Here is a 12,292-nt window from a genome sequence, read left to right as displayed (position 1 = left end):
AGGACTCTATCCATTACACCACCTAGCAGTGCATGTTTAGGCTATGATTTCAAGTGGCTGAGGAATTGGCCTGCTTCTTGCAGATCCCTTCCTGAAAGTGGAAAGAAAAGCAAGAACATCCATAGTTAGGGGGCCAAAGTAGAAGAAAGGACCAGAAGAGGAGTGATCATAGAGATAGAAGGAGCCAGGGTAAGTTGAGGGGGCCAAACCTGTACCTGCTGCCCACCCTATCATGGGCAAGCCTGCAGAGAAGTCATAGCCAGACCTCAGTTCTGAGCTGTCCAAAGAGAGGTGGCTTACCCAGCCCAAGGCTGAGAACTTACTGAAGGCTGCCGTTGGGGAGGGGATGTGTGTCAGTTACGCATGTGAAACTGGTTCAGCTGGCTTTCTCATAAGATATGTGCAATGCACAGTATTTGCAAAGATGAGTTCTTGTGTGCCTTTCACAACATCTGGTCAGAGCGGTAGGATCTGCCCTTCTGACCTGGTATGTCTGCGCTATGAGGAAACCATCTCACATGGGAAATAATTCCAATATGGAACTGAACAAAAAAAGTGGTTGGTGAAAGGTCCTGGAAATTGCATTCTGGTTAATCTCTCAAGATAAGACCCATGGGACTTTGGCTGGCTTTGTATTTGACAAAAGGGCAACTATTAGCCAGCCATCGTGGTGAGTTCTGAAGAATTATATCCTAAAAAGATTAAAAGGGGAATTTATCAAGATTTGGTGGAGTTCATTCTGAAGTGTAGAGCAAATAAATCTTATTTGATTGGCAGTGAAGGAGGAAATGGGCAGCTGACAAGACACAAATTAGTTGCTAAGGCCTAGCTTTTATTTTTATTTCATTTTATTTATTTTTAATTAATTATTTTTTAGTTTTCAACATTCATTTCCATAAGCTTTTTTTTTTAGGCAGTTGGGGTTAAGAGACTTGCTCAGGGTCACACAGCTAGTGAGTGTCAAATGTTTGGTCTGAGGCCGGATTTCCACTCAGGTCCTCCTGACTTCAGGACCAGTGTTCTATCCACTACACCACCTAGCTGCCCCTCCATAAGCTTTTGAGTTTTCAATTTTCTTCCCTCTCCTCCCCTTCCCCCTCCCCAAGATGGTGTGCAATCTGATATAGGCTCTACATGTACATTCATATTAAATACATTTTCACATTAATCTTGTTGTAAAGAAGTATTAGAACCAATGGGAGGAACCACAAGAAAAGAGAAACAAAACAACAAAAAGCGAGAACAGATAGTTTTGCTTCCATCTGCATTCAGACTCCAAAGCTCTTTCTCTGGGTGTGGGATAGCATTTTCCATCATGAGTGTTTTGGAGTTGTCTTAGATCCTCGCATTGCTAAGAAGAGCTAAGTCTATCAAAGTCAGTCATCGCACAATGTGGCTGTTAACTGTGTACAATGTTCTCCTGGTTCTGCTCATTTCACTCAGCATCAGTTCATATAAGTCTTTCCAGGCTTTTCTGAAGACTACCTGCTCATCATTTCTTATAGTACAATAGTATTCCATTATATTCATATACCACAACTTGTTCAAGCCATTCTCCAGTTGATGGGCATCCCCTCAATTTCCAATTCTTGGCTACCATAGAAAGAGCTGCTATAAATATTTTTTGTGCATGTGGGTTCTTTTCTCATTTTTATGATCTTTTGGGATACAGACCTACAAGTGTTATTTCTGGGTCAAAGGGTCTTTGAGATATAAACCTAGTAGAGGTATTGCTGGATCAAAGGGTACACATATTTTTATAGCCCTTTGGGCATAGTTCCAAATTGCTCTCTAGAATGGTTGGATCAATTGGCAACTCCACCAACAATGCATTAGTGTTCCAGTTTTTCCACATCTTCTCCAGCATTTATCATTTTCCTGTTTTGTCATGGTAGCCAATGTGATAGGTGTGATGTGGTATCTCAGAGTTGTTTTAATTTGCATTTGTGTAATCAATAGTGATTTAGAGTATTTTTTGTATGACTATAGACAGCTTTAATTTCATCATCTGAAAACTTCCTGTTCATATTCTTTGACCATTTTTCAATTGGGGAATGACTTATATTCTTATAAATTTGGCCCAGTTGTCTATATATTTTAGAAATGAGGCCTCTATCAGAGACATTGGTTGTAAAAATTGTTACCCAGCTTTCTGCTTCCCTTCTAATCTTGGTTGCATTGGTTTTGTTCCTGCAAAAAATTTTCAGTTTAATGTAATCAAAATTATCCATTTTTGCATTTCATAATATTCTCTATCTCTTGTTGGTCCTAAAAGACAACTTCAAGATAAACATTCTGTGATTCAAGGGGGCAGTGAGTTTGGGGAGACAAAATTCCATTTGAAGTGGAGAAAGAGGATCAGGCAGGAAGAATTTTGCAAATGTCCATTGCCATGTTTTCCATTCCCTGTCTTTTTTCTGCCTTCTAAGGTGATAGCAAGATTTCTTGTTGATTCATAGGTCATGTAAGATATTTTCATTGGAATTTAATGATCTGTTTCAGATGAAGTGATTTTATGGGGCAAACATGGCTGAAAATGTATTTTGCGTCATTCTCTGCAGTTCAGAATTCTTCTGTGGTGTTTCATTCCTCCAGTGATACTACCATAATTTAGGAAACAGAATAAGAGAGTCTGTGACCTCTTCATGTTCTCTATTGACAGGGGATTAACCTTTCTGGAAGCAAGGATGCTATTCATAGAAAAAAAATTTTTTTTCTCCTTTCAATCATGTAGTGTAAACTTTCCCTAAATATTTCTTGGTGTAATATAGATATTGGGAATTCTTAGACTTTTTGGTGTTCAGAGCTTTTTGGAAGAGCAAAAGGCACCAATAAGGGTAAGTGTGCCCTCTCACATTTCTCTGACCTTTGTAAAATGAGGATGTTGGATCAGAAAATAGTGTTGAAGACATGAGCAATGTGAGAGTTTATTTTGTTTGACTACGTATGTTTGTTAGAAGGCTTTGTTTTTGTTTTTTTCTATTGGGGGGAAGTGAGAAGGTAAGGGTGGCAAGGCATAGGGTTTCTCCCTAATGAGAAAGACACAGAAAGAAGACCAGAAGGAATCACAGACAAGTAAGACAGTTTTGAAAATGACATATAGAGTTTGTTATATACTGTATTCACAAAGAAAAGATATTCTCCATTTCATGGACAGTCCTGTCCTTCTGTTCTATACTCTATATAGAAATGCTCATTTTATTTGGTGTTAAGTTCAGAATTTTAAGATTTGGGTGGGAGAAAGAGGGAAAGAAGAAAATGCCCACGGTCTCTTTTCTGACTCTAACGTTCAGGGATTTTCCTTGAGGGGAGAAGGCAGGGTCTGGGCCCTGGGCTTTCCTTGGAGGTGAGAAAATAACAATCCCTCGTATATGCATGACATTTTACAGTTTTCTAAAAATAAGCTGCTCCATTTGACCCTATTAGCAACCTTGCCAATTTATCGGGGCAGATATTATCTCCGCTTTATAGGTGAGAAAATTTCAGGGGAGCTGTGGCCTCAGTCCAAGGTCAGACAGTAAATGACAGAGGCAGATTTAGAATCCATGTCTTTGGGCTATAGATCCTTTCCACTCCATGATACTGCCTCTACTGATGATAGAGAGCAAGGAAGTAAAACTAGCAGCTGAGAATAGAATTGTTTAAAATAAATACTTCCTTCCCTTTGCTTTTGCTATTCTCATTCTATCTATAGTATCTCCTTTATCTCCCCACAATAACTCAGACTTAGCAGAATCTTATTCATCCTTCAAGATCCATCTCTAATATCACCTTTTCTATGATATTTCCCCCTGACTCAATCAATCAGTAAACATTTATTAAGCATCTACTATGTGCCAGGCACTGTGCTAATCTCTAGAGATACAAAAAGAGAGAAAAGACAGTCCCTGCCTTTGAGGGGCTCCTAGTGTAACAGGGAAGACAATACATGAATCCTTATAGTAATTTAAAAAAATTCTTATCTATTTTTGCTTTATAATCTGCATGCTGTTTTCTGCAGTTTCCTCTTTTCCCCTCTACCTGCTCCCTCCCCACCCCCTCCAATAAACTTGAGAACAAGGGCTAGGAATTATGCCTTGTCTTTATTTCTTCTTAAGTGTCTAGCTTCATGCTTTGGTATATAACAGGCTTTGTTCTTATTTGTTGAGTTGAACTACTTCTGTAAACTGTGTACATCACCCACATAGTGGCCAAACCCTTCTATGCAATTTTGGATCAATGTGTATGCCATTATAATTTGAGAACCAGTGATCTATATAAGTAGGTAATTGTAGTTAGAGAAATTAGTGATTTCTACATGATGGGGAAGCTAGGTGGCGCCATAGTGCACCAGGCTTAGAGTCAGGAAGTCTCATCTTCCGAGTTCAAATCCAGCCTCAGACACTTAACTAGTGTGACCCTGGGCAAGTCACTTAACCCTGTTTGCCTCAGTTTTGTCATCTATAAAATGAGCTGGAGAAGCAAATAGCAAAACATTCCTGTACCTTTGCCAAGAAAACCCCAAATGGGGTCTACAAAGAGTCAGAAAGGTCTGAACAAAAAGAAACAATCTCTGTATGGCTAGATATCTGCCTCTTGATACTTTGCTCACCTTTTTGCCCTTTTAGGTATTCCAGATGCTGAAGAACTGAAGCCAAATGGGAAAGGAGTGCTGGGAGAGCAAAGCTCTTGGGTTTTTGAGAAACCTGAAGCTGCATCTACCAGGTAGAATTTCTTTCATTTGGATTTTGTAGGTCTCAGAGTAGGGAGCTTTAGGGTATGATATAAACTGGAGGAAATTCAGCAAGACAGATAAAGGACATTAAAAGACCCCACGGAAGCTGTGCTGTGTCCATAGTCTGGTCTCAATCTCAGACTCTTCCCTTCCTCCCTCCTTCCCTCCATCCCTCCCTCCCTCCCTCTCTCCCTCCCAAAGTCTATATTACTCTTGTGCTTTCCAAGCTAGTAGGAGAAAAGCATAGTCTGGGTAATGGTAGCCATGGCCCTTGCAGCCTAGAGAGTCATGACGAGTATTTGGAGAGGTGCCCAGAGCTTATCATCTTGGGAAAAGGAGACATTTTCCCTTGTCTTGTTTGCTGTGTTGAATAAGACAACATTCTCTAGAAGCGGCTCCTTCCTGTGACTTTGTGGGGTTTGTGGTAAGGAACAAGGTTGCCCTCTGCCACCTTCTGACCACAAGGAGAATTACTTGCCATGGCCAAGTAGACAGCTTTGCTCCGCAAAGAGCCTTCTCTCCTTTTTATCCCCATGGTTCTGATCCCCAAATATAGGCTTTGTATTGATAGGTTTCCCCTGGGGCAGAACTCAAAATGCAAATATCTGGCTTATTGTTGCTTCAGGTCAAATAAATCCAAGCCTGAAATTACCAGCGACATGGTGCGGTCTTCCACTGTGACCGTTTCAGACAAAGCTCATATCTTATCAATGCAGAAGTTTGGGCTCCGAGACACGATTGTGAAATCCCAGCTGGTACAGAAGGAAGAGGCTTACACATATATCCAGAAATTCAGGTAACACACTCAGAAGCGAAATACTGACTTAGCTCTGAAACATAAGCCCTTCCCTTTGTGCCCTGGTCCCAGGTGTCAGTCAGGCTGGAGAATCGCTTTCCTTTGCACCAGTTCCTTCTACCAGACCGGCCTTTCCTTTTTATCGCCTTTTCTCAGTCCTTTGACTTACAAACCATCTCGGTCACTTTGGGCCCTTGAAAAAAGAATTCAAAATGAAAGTTGTATTAATCCACCCCCAAGATTTGGGAAGTCTTTTTAGATAGTTCATTTTATTGTTTGTCCTTTGTTCTGGAAGAAGACCATGACATCAGGGAGGTAATGCCATAATTTGCAAGTGAATTGGATTACAGTGAGGGAGGGCTGTGCAAAGTCACCAGCCTCACTTTCTCCTCTGGAGCCAGCTGGGTTCAGTGGTAAAATATGGATTAGGACAACTAGAGATGGTCCACAGATAATGTATTGGGTTGGTGAAAGATAGAAGGCAGTATGGAAGTGTGTGATTTTGGACATAACTTATTCAGTCCTTAATTTCTTTATCTGTAAAATGAGAATATTGGACAAAAATGAGTCCTTAGGTCCCTTCCAGCTTAAATTTCCATGCATCTCTGATCCCAAGCTAGGATAAAGTACAGAATTTTAATTTTAGAGCTTTCCCTCTTTTAATTATTCCCTATTTATTCTGTATATAGCTTGTTTTGTATATATTTGTTTGCATGTTGTCTCCCCCATTAGAGTGTAAGCTCCTTGAGGACAGGGACTGTCTTTTGCCCTTTTTTGTAACCTCAATGTTTAGCATGATACCTGACACATAGTAGATACTTAATAAATGTTTATTGATTGCTATTTTAAATTATTTTGCATTATGATTATAGAATAGAATAGTGATATTCATTCAACAATCATTTTGTTAAGTGTCAGTTGTATTCAGTGTACTGTGCCAAGTGTCATAGAATCATAAATTTTTGTTGTTGAGTTGTTTAAGTCATGTCTGACTTCTTGACCCCGGTTAGGGTTTTCTTGGCAAAGACACTGGAGTGGTTTGCCATTTCCCTCTCCAGCTCATTTTACAGATGAGGAACTGAAGCAACCAAGGTTAAATAACCAGCCCAGGGTCACACAGCATCTAGTAAGTGTCTGAGGCTGGATTTGTTTGTTTGTTTGTTTGTTTGTTTGTTTGTTTTTTTTGGCTAGGCAATGGGGTTAAGTGACTTGCTCAGCGTCACACAGCTAGTAAGTGTTATGTGTCTGAGGCTGGATTTGAACTCAGGTCCTTCTGAATTCAGGGCCGGTCCTCTTTCCACTGTGCCACCTAGCTGCCCTCTGAGGCTGGATTTGAACTCAGGAAGATGAGTCTTTCTGACTTCAGACCCAGTGCTCTATCCACTGTGCCACCTAGCTGCCCATCATAAATTTAGGGGACCCTAAAAATTGTGTAGTCCAACTTCTTCATTTTACATATGAAGAAAATGAAGGTCAGAATAGCTGAGTGACTTATTCCAGGTCATTTCAGTAATAAGGAGCATTGTCTGAGCTTGAACTCCATTGCCCACTATACCATACCAACTAATATAAGGAAATCCAGGCTCTTGCCCTCAGAGCTTATGATCTAGTTGAAGTGATTAGACATCTACATCGATAAATATGAAATAAATAGGAAAGTGATTAGTATATAAGTGGAGTACAGAGTTCTAAGAGATCACATAAAAGAATGAGACTTTCTAATTAAGGGAATTTAGAGCAGATTTCACAAAGGAGTCATTATTTATTTTTTAAAAATATTTTTAAAAATCTTAAACTTAAAACTCAAGAGATATAAGTAAACAAAAAGTCATAAAACCACATAACCTGAGCTATTTACATACTTTAAAATAGATTTGAACAAAATAATAGGTAGTTTACTATTTCCTTCTGAGTTCTTATTTGTATATTTATACAATTTTGGAAAGATAACAATTTTTTAAAATATGTGTAATTTGTATCTTTTGATCTGTCTCCTACATTTTCCAGTGTATCTCTCCCCAAACCCTTATAACAAAAGTAAAAATAGAAAAGAAAAGCAGTTCAGCAAAGCTAAGCCACACATCAAAAAACCTGACATTGCATGCAGTATTCCATACCCATAGTCATCCACCTCTGCAAGAAAGAGAAGGAGGTGCCTTTTCATATTCAACAAGTATTTATTAAGGGATTATCCTGTGCCAGGTCTTGTGGTAAGCACTGAGTATACAAAGAAAGGCAAAAATGGCCCCTTAAAGGAGCCTGCGTTCTAATGAGGAAGACAGTATGTCAATGACTAGATACATAGAAGGTCTAAGGAGAATAGATGGTTGGCCATCTGAGGGAGGAAGGCAGTAGTATGGGAGGGTGTTGGGAAAGTGCCTCCTGCAGAAGGTGGGATTGGAGGTGAGTCTTAAAGGAAGCCAAGAAAACCATGAGGTGGGAGGGAAGGGGCAGAACAGAGTCAAGAGATAGAGAGTTGGGTTATGTTCAAGGAACACCAAGAAGAACTGAGGCTAGGGGGCAGCTAAGTGGTACAGTGGATATAGTACCAGCCCTATAGTCATGAGGGCCTGAGTTCAAATCCAGCCTCAGACCAGACACTTGACACTTACCAGCTGTGTGACCATGAGCAAGCCACCTAACCTCGATTGCCTCACCAAAAAGCGAAAAAAAAAAGTCCAGGGCTGCTGGATTATAAGTATGTGAAGGAGAGTAAGGTGTAAGAAGACTGAAAGGCTGGGAAGGGGCAAGATGGTACAGGGCTTTCAAAGCCAAACAGGAGCATTTATATTTGATCCTGGAGGTAACTGGGAGCGTCACACCTGCATTTTAGGAAGTCGGACACGACTGAAAAACGACTGAATAACATTCTCTTCTTTGTGTCTGCTTTTTTTTCTAACAAATTTTTATTGATACCTTTTGTTTTTTTAAATCACCAAAATTTCCCTTCCTCTTTCCTTTAGTATCTTTCCTCCTCTCAGAGAGCCAGCCTGTATAAGAAAATATTTATTTTTAATAGTATTTTATTTTTCCCCAATTATATGTCAAGATAAATTTTAACATTCATTTTTACAAGATTTCGAGTTCCAAATCTTTCTCCCTCCCTCTCCTCTCCTCTTCCTAAAATAACAAAATATATTTTTAAAAAAGAAAGAAAAAGAAGAGGGAAAAAAATTAGCAAAACTAATCAGTACATGAGAAAAGTCTGAAAATATATGCAATGTACCATATCTGTGGATGTGGACCTCCTTCCTGGGCAAAAGGAGGCACCTCCTTTAGAGAGCTGTTGTGAGGAATAAATGAAATAACGTATTAAAATTCTTTGTAAACTTTAAAGGGAGGAAAAGGAAATAATCATGTCTTTAGTGCCTGTTTGGTGTCAGGCACTGTGCTAAGTGCTTTACAATCTTTATCTCATTTGATCCTCACAACCTAAGAAGTAGGTGCTATTATTATCCCTATTTTACAGATAAAGAAACTGAGGCATACAGGTGAAGTGACTTGCCCAGGGTCACATAACGGGCTAAGTGTCTGAGGTCAAATCTGAACTCAGATCTTCCTAACTCTACTCCCATGTTCTGTGCACGATGGCATCACCTAACTGCTTCACTATATACATACTAGCTTTTTTTTTTTATCACTTGTTTTGATTCTTCTAGGTACTCATGTGGAAAATCCATTTTTTTTTTTGCCCTCTAAGCTTCTACTTGTGGTTGTTGTGAAGTTACTTGCTCCTTCTTTTAGGGGGATCTCCAAATCTACTATAATTTTTGATGCTGGTTGACGTTTTCTTTGATCTACCCACCTCTCCAGCTTTGGTTCTTGAATTGGAACTTTGTGCCAGGGCGGCACATGCTTGTGCTGAGCCCTTTGGGGTGGAGTAGTTGGCCCTGTTTGGTCTGGTTCTGAGTCACCTGGGTTCCAAAGTTCTGGAGTTAGTTCTTCCAGTCCACCCTCACCCCTCATCTCCCTAGTCTTTGAGATTCAGAGCAGAGGATCTTGAGGGCCCCCTCTGTTGTCTCAGGACAGAATGTTAGGGACCTCAGAACCCCTGAGCCTAGGCTGTCTTGGTGTGAGTGCTGCTACCGCATTCCCTGAAGATTCTGAGGTCTCTGTCCTGGAGCTCTCTGACCACACTGGGTCGTTCTTGGGAGAGGGGAAATCCTTCATTCCTGTTACCTCTAGAATAGACCCTTGCAGGCTACAGTGTCTCTCACCTGTTCCTAGTCCCACTGATGTTGGCTGTGTTGGCAGCCCCCTTTCCTATTGCCCTATGGCTTCTGATGGACCCTTCATGCAATTATGAGATAGAAAAGGTCACTGTAGTTTTTCACTGTATTTCTTGGTCATTACTTGTTCTAGTGATAATTTTAGAGTTTTGTTGGAAAAGGTATGTGGGAGCTGGGCCTTCTGCCTTCTATTCAGAGGCAAAGTTTAATTTTTATTTGTTATTATTATTGGTGTGTCTAGTGCTTAGCACAGTGCCTGGTACATCATCTCATTGTTGTTCAGTCATTTTCACTTGTGTCTGACTCTTCATGATCCCATTTAGGGTTTTCTGGGGAAAGGTACTAGAATGGTTTGCCATTTCCTTCTCCATTTCATTTTACAGATGAGGAAACTGAGGCAAACAGGGTGAAGTGACTTGCTCAGGTCACACAGCTAGGAAGTGTCTGAGGTGAGATTTGAACTCTGGAAGAGGAGTCTTCCTGACTTCAGGCTGGGCACTCTATCCACTATACCACCTAGCTGCCCATTAAGCACAAAGTAGGTGCTTAATAAATGTTTATTGATTGATTGGTTTACATTGTTGTAATTATTATGATTATTGTCTTCCTGGTTTTGTTCACTCACTTTGCAGCAGTTCCTCATACTTCTCCACATACATTTCTTACAGCCCAGTAATATTCCGTTACATTCACGTTCCACAATTTATTCAGCTATTCCCCAGGTGACGGCGTTCAGTTCCTTTATTTAGTCACAGTTATATGGTGTTATTCTAATTCTGCTTCCTTTGCTTTTATAACATGGTATATTTTTCTACATTTCTTTATATTCCTAATTTTAATCGGCTCAGTAACATTTTTCTTTATTGGCCATTCTCTCCATGGCCATTACAATCGACATTTATATAGACTAGTAACGTTTGTCATCTATTTTACATGTATTATCTCAATTGAGATTCACAAAAAATCTTATGAAATGAGACTCAAAGAATAAGTTGAGCGCTGGTTTTCCAAACCGGGAAGGGGCCGAAACAAGCCCCAAAGCCACCTCCTTCCCCTAAATCAAAGCAGGATTTGAAATCAGGCTTGCAGACTCTCACTCCAACACACTACCCCATTATACCATGCTGTCTCATCTAATCACTGGATGTATTGTTTTGAGTTTTTTCTCACAAATTAAAGAGCCATGAATGTTTTTTGGTACTGATAGATCCCTTTTCCCACTTAATAATATCCTTAGGAGAGAGTCTTAGTAGAAGGATCACTGGAACAAAGTGTATATGATTGAACTATAGTTCCAAAGGACTCATACGACACATAGTAGCCACCTCCAAATAGAGCTGATGGCCTTGCATTTTCTTTTCTCTCTTTTTCTTTCTTTTTTGGACATGGCTAATGTGGGTATCTATTTTGCATGACTATTCATCTTTTTTTTGTTTGTTTTGTTTTTGGCTAGGCAATGGGGTTAAGTGACTTGCCCAGGGTCACACAGCTAGTAAATGTTATGTGTCTGAGACTGGATTTGAACTCAGGTCCTCCTGAATTCAGGGTTGGTGCTCTATCCACTGCACCACCTAGCTGCCCCTATTCATCTTTATAATGAGTTTTGTTTTCTAGCCTTCTCAGTGAGTAGGGGAAAGAAAGAAAAAGGAAAATAATTCAAAACTCAAAATAAAATTGAATTAAAAGAACAACAGAATATATAGTTGGTTTTTACAAATCTTGATATATATTTCAAATTGGCCTTCAAAAAGTATCATTTATTTAATCTGGCCAACAGTATGGTAGAATTCTTTTTTCCCAACAGCCCCATTTCCATCAGTTTCTTATTATATATTTCATACATCAGACTTAAAATAGTATTATTTGCAGCAAAAACACATTTTCCCAATGTTTCCTTTTCCTTCTTTAGTTGGGAGGGGTTTTTTTATATGTAAAAATATTCCTTTTATATGTAATCAAATCCATTTTTTTGGTATATCTTTTTTAAAAACATTTTAATTTTTTTTTATCAAAGCATTGTTTACTCCCTCCTACCTTCCCACCAGTGAAAACATTTACAAAATAAAATAGAATAAAACCATTGTAACACACAAGTCAAGCAAAACAAATTCTCACATCCAAAAATGTATTTGGTATTAGACTGTTACCTTTCATCATGAGGTAGGAAGCATTTTCCAGTCCTCTGGAATCATTGTTGATCATTGTGTTGATCAGAGTTCTTAAGTTTTTAAAAATTTGTTCCTTTGTTAAAAGTAGTGATGTTATGGTATAATTTGTTCTCCTGGTTCTTCTGATTTCATTCTAGGTTTATACAAGTCTTCCAGGTTTCTTTGAAAACCATTCTCTTCATTTCTTAAAGCAAAGTAATATTCCATTTCATCCACATATTTTATTTGTTTAGCCATTACCTAATTCATTAGCACCTCCTTGTTTCCAGTTCTTTCACTTTGAGCATTGGTTAATTGGGGAATGGCTCTTATTCTTATAAATTTGAATCAATTCTTTATATATCTTAGAAATGAGACCCTTATCAGAGAAACTTTCTGCAAAGAT

General features: G+C 39.2%; 1 protein-coding gene across 6 annotated transcripts in view; it reads left to right on the top strand.

The window, feature by feature from the left end:
- Window positions 1-12,292, top strand: part of INPP5B (inositol polyphosphate-5-phosphatase B) — a 71,797-nt gene that overhangs the window by 31,975 nt on the left and 27,530 nt on the right. For 5 of the 6 annotated variants that reach the window (XM_020983617.2, XM_020983616.2, XM_020983619.2 and 2 more), the window contains 2 exons: window positions 4,608-4,704; window positions 5,340-5,510. In XM_020983617.2, coding sequence (XP_020839276.1) covers window positions 4,608-4,704; window positions 5,340-5,510 — 268 coding nt within the window. The remainder of the gene's footprint in view (window positions 1-4,607; window positions 4,705-5,339; window positions 5,511-12,292) is intronic. The other variant, XM_078145462.1, reaches the window with a different exon arrangement.

This window comes from Phascolarctos cinereus, unplaced genomic scaffold, assembly GCF_003287225.1.
Source record: "Phascolarctos cinereus isolate Bilbo 61053 unplaced genomic scaffold, phaCin_HiC Scaffold_726;HRSCAF=1367, whole genome shotgun sequence".
In the NCBI taxonomy this organism is placed as follows: Eukaryota; Metazoa; Chordata; class Mammalia; order Diprotodontia; family Phascolarctidae; genus Phascolarctos; species Phascolarctos cinereus.
The sequence above is the reverse complement of the archived record's forward strand: the minus strand, read 5'-3'. Positions and strand labels throughout refer to the sequence as shown.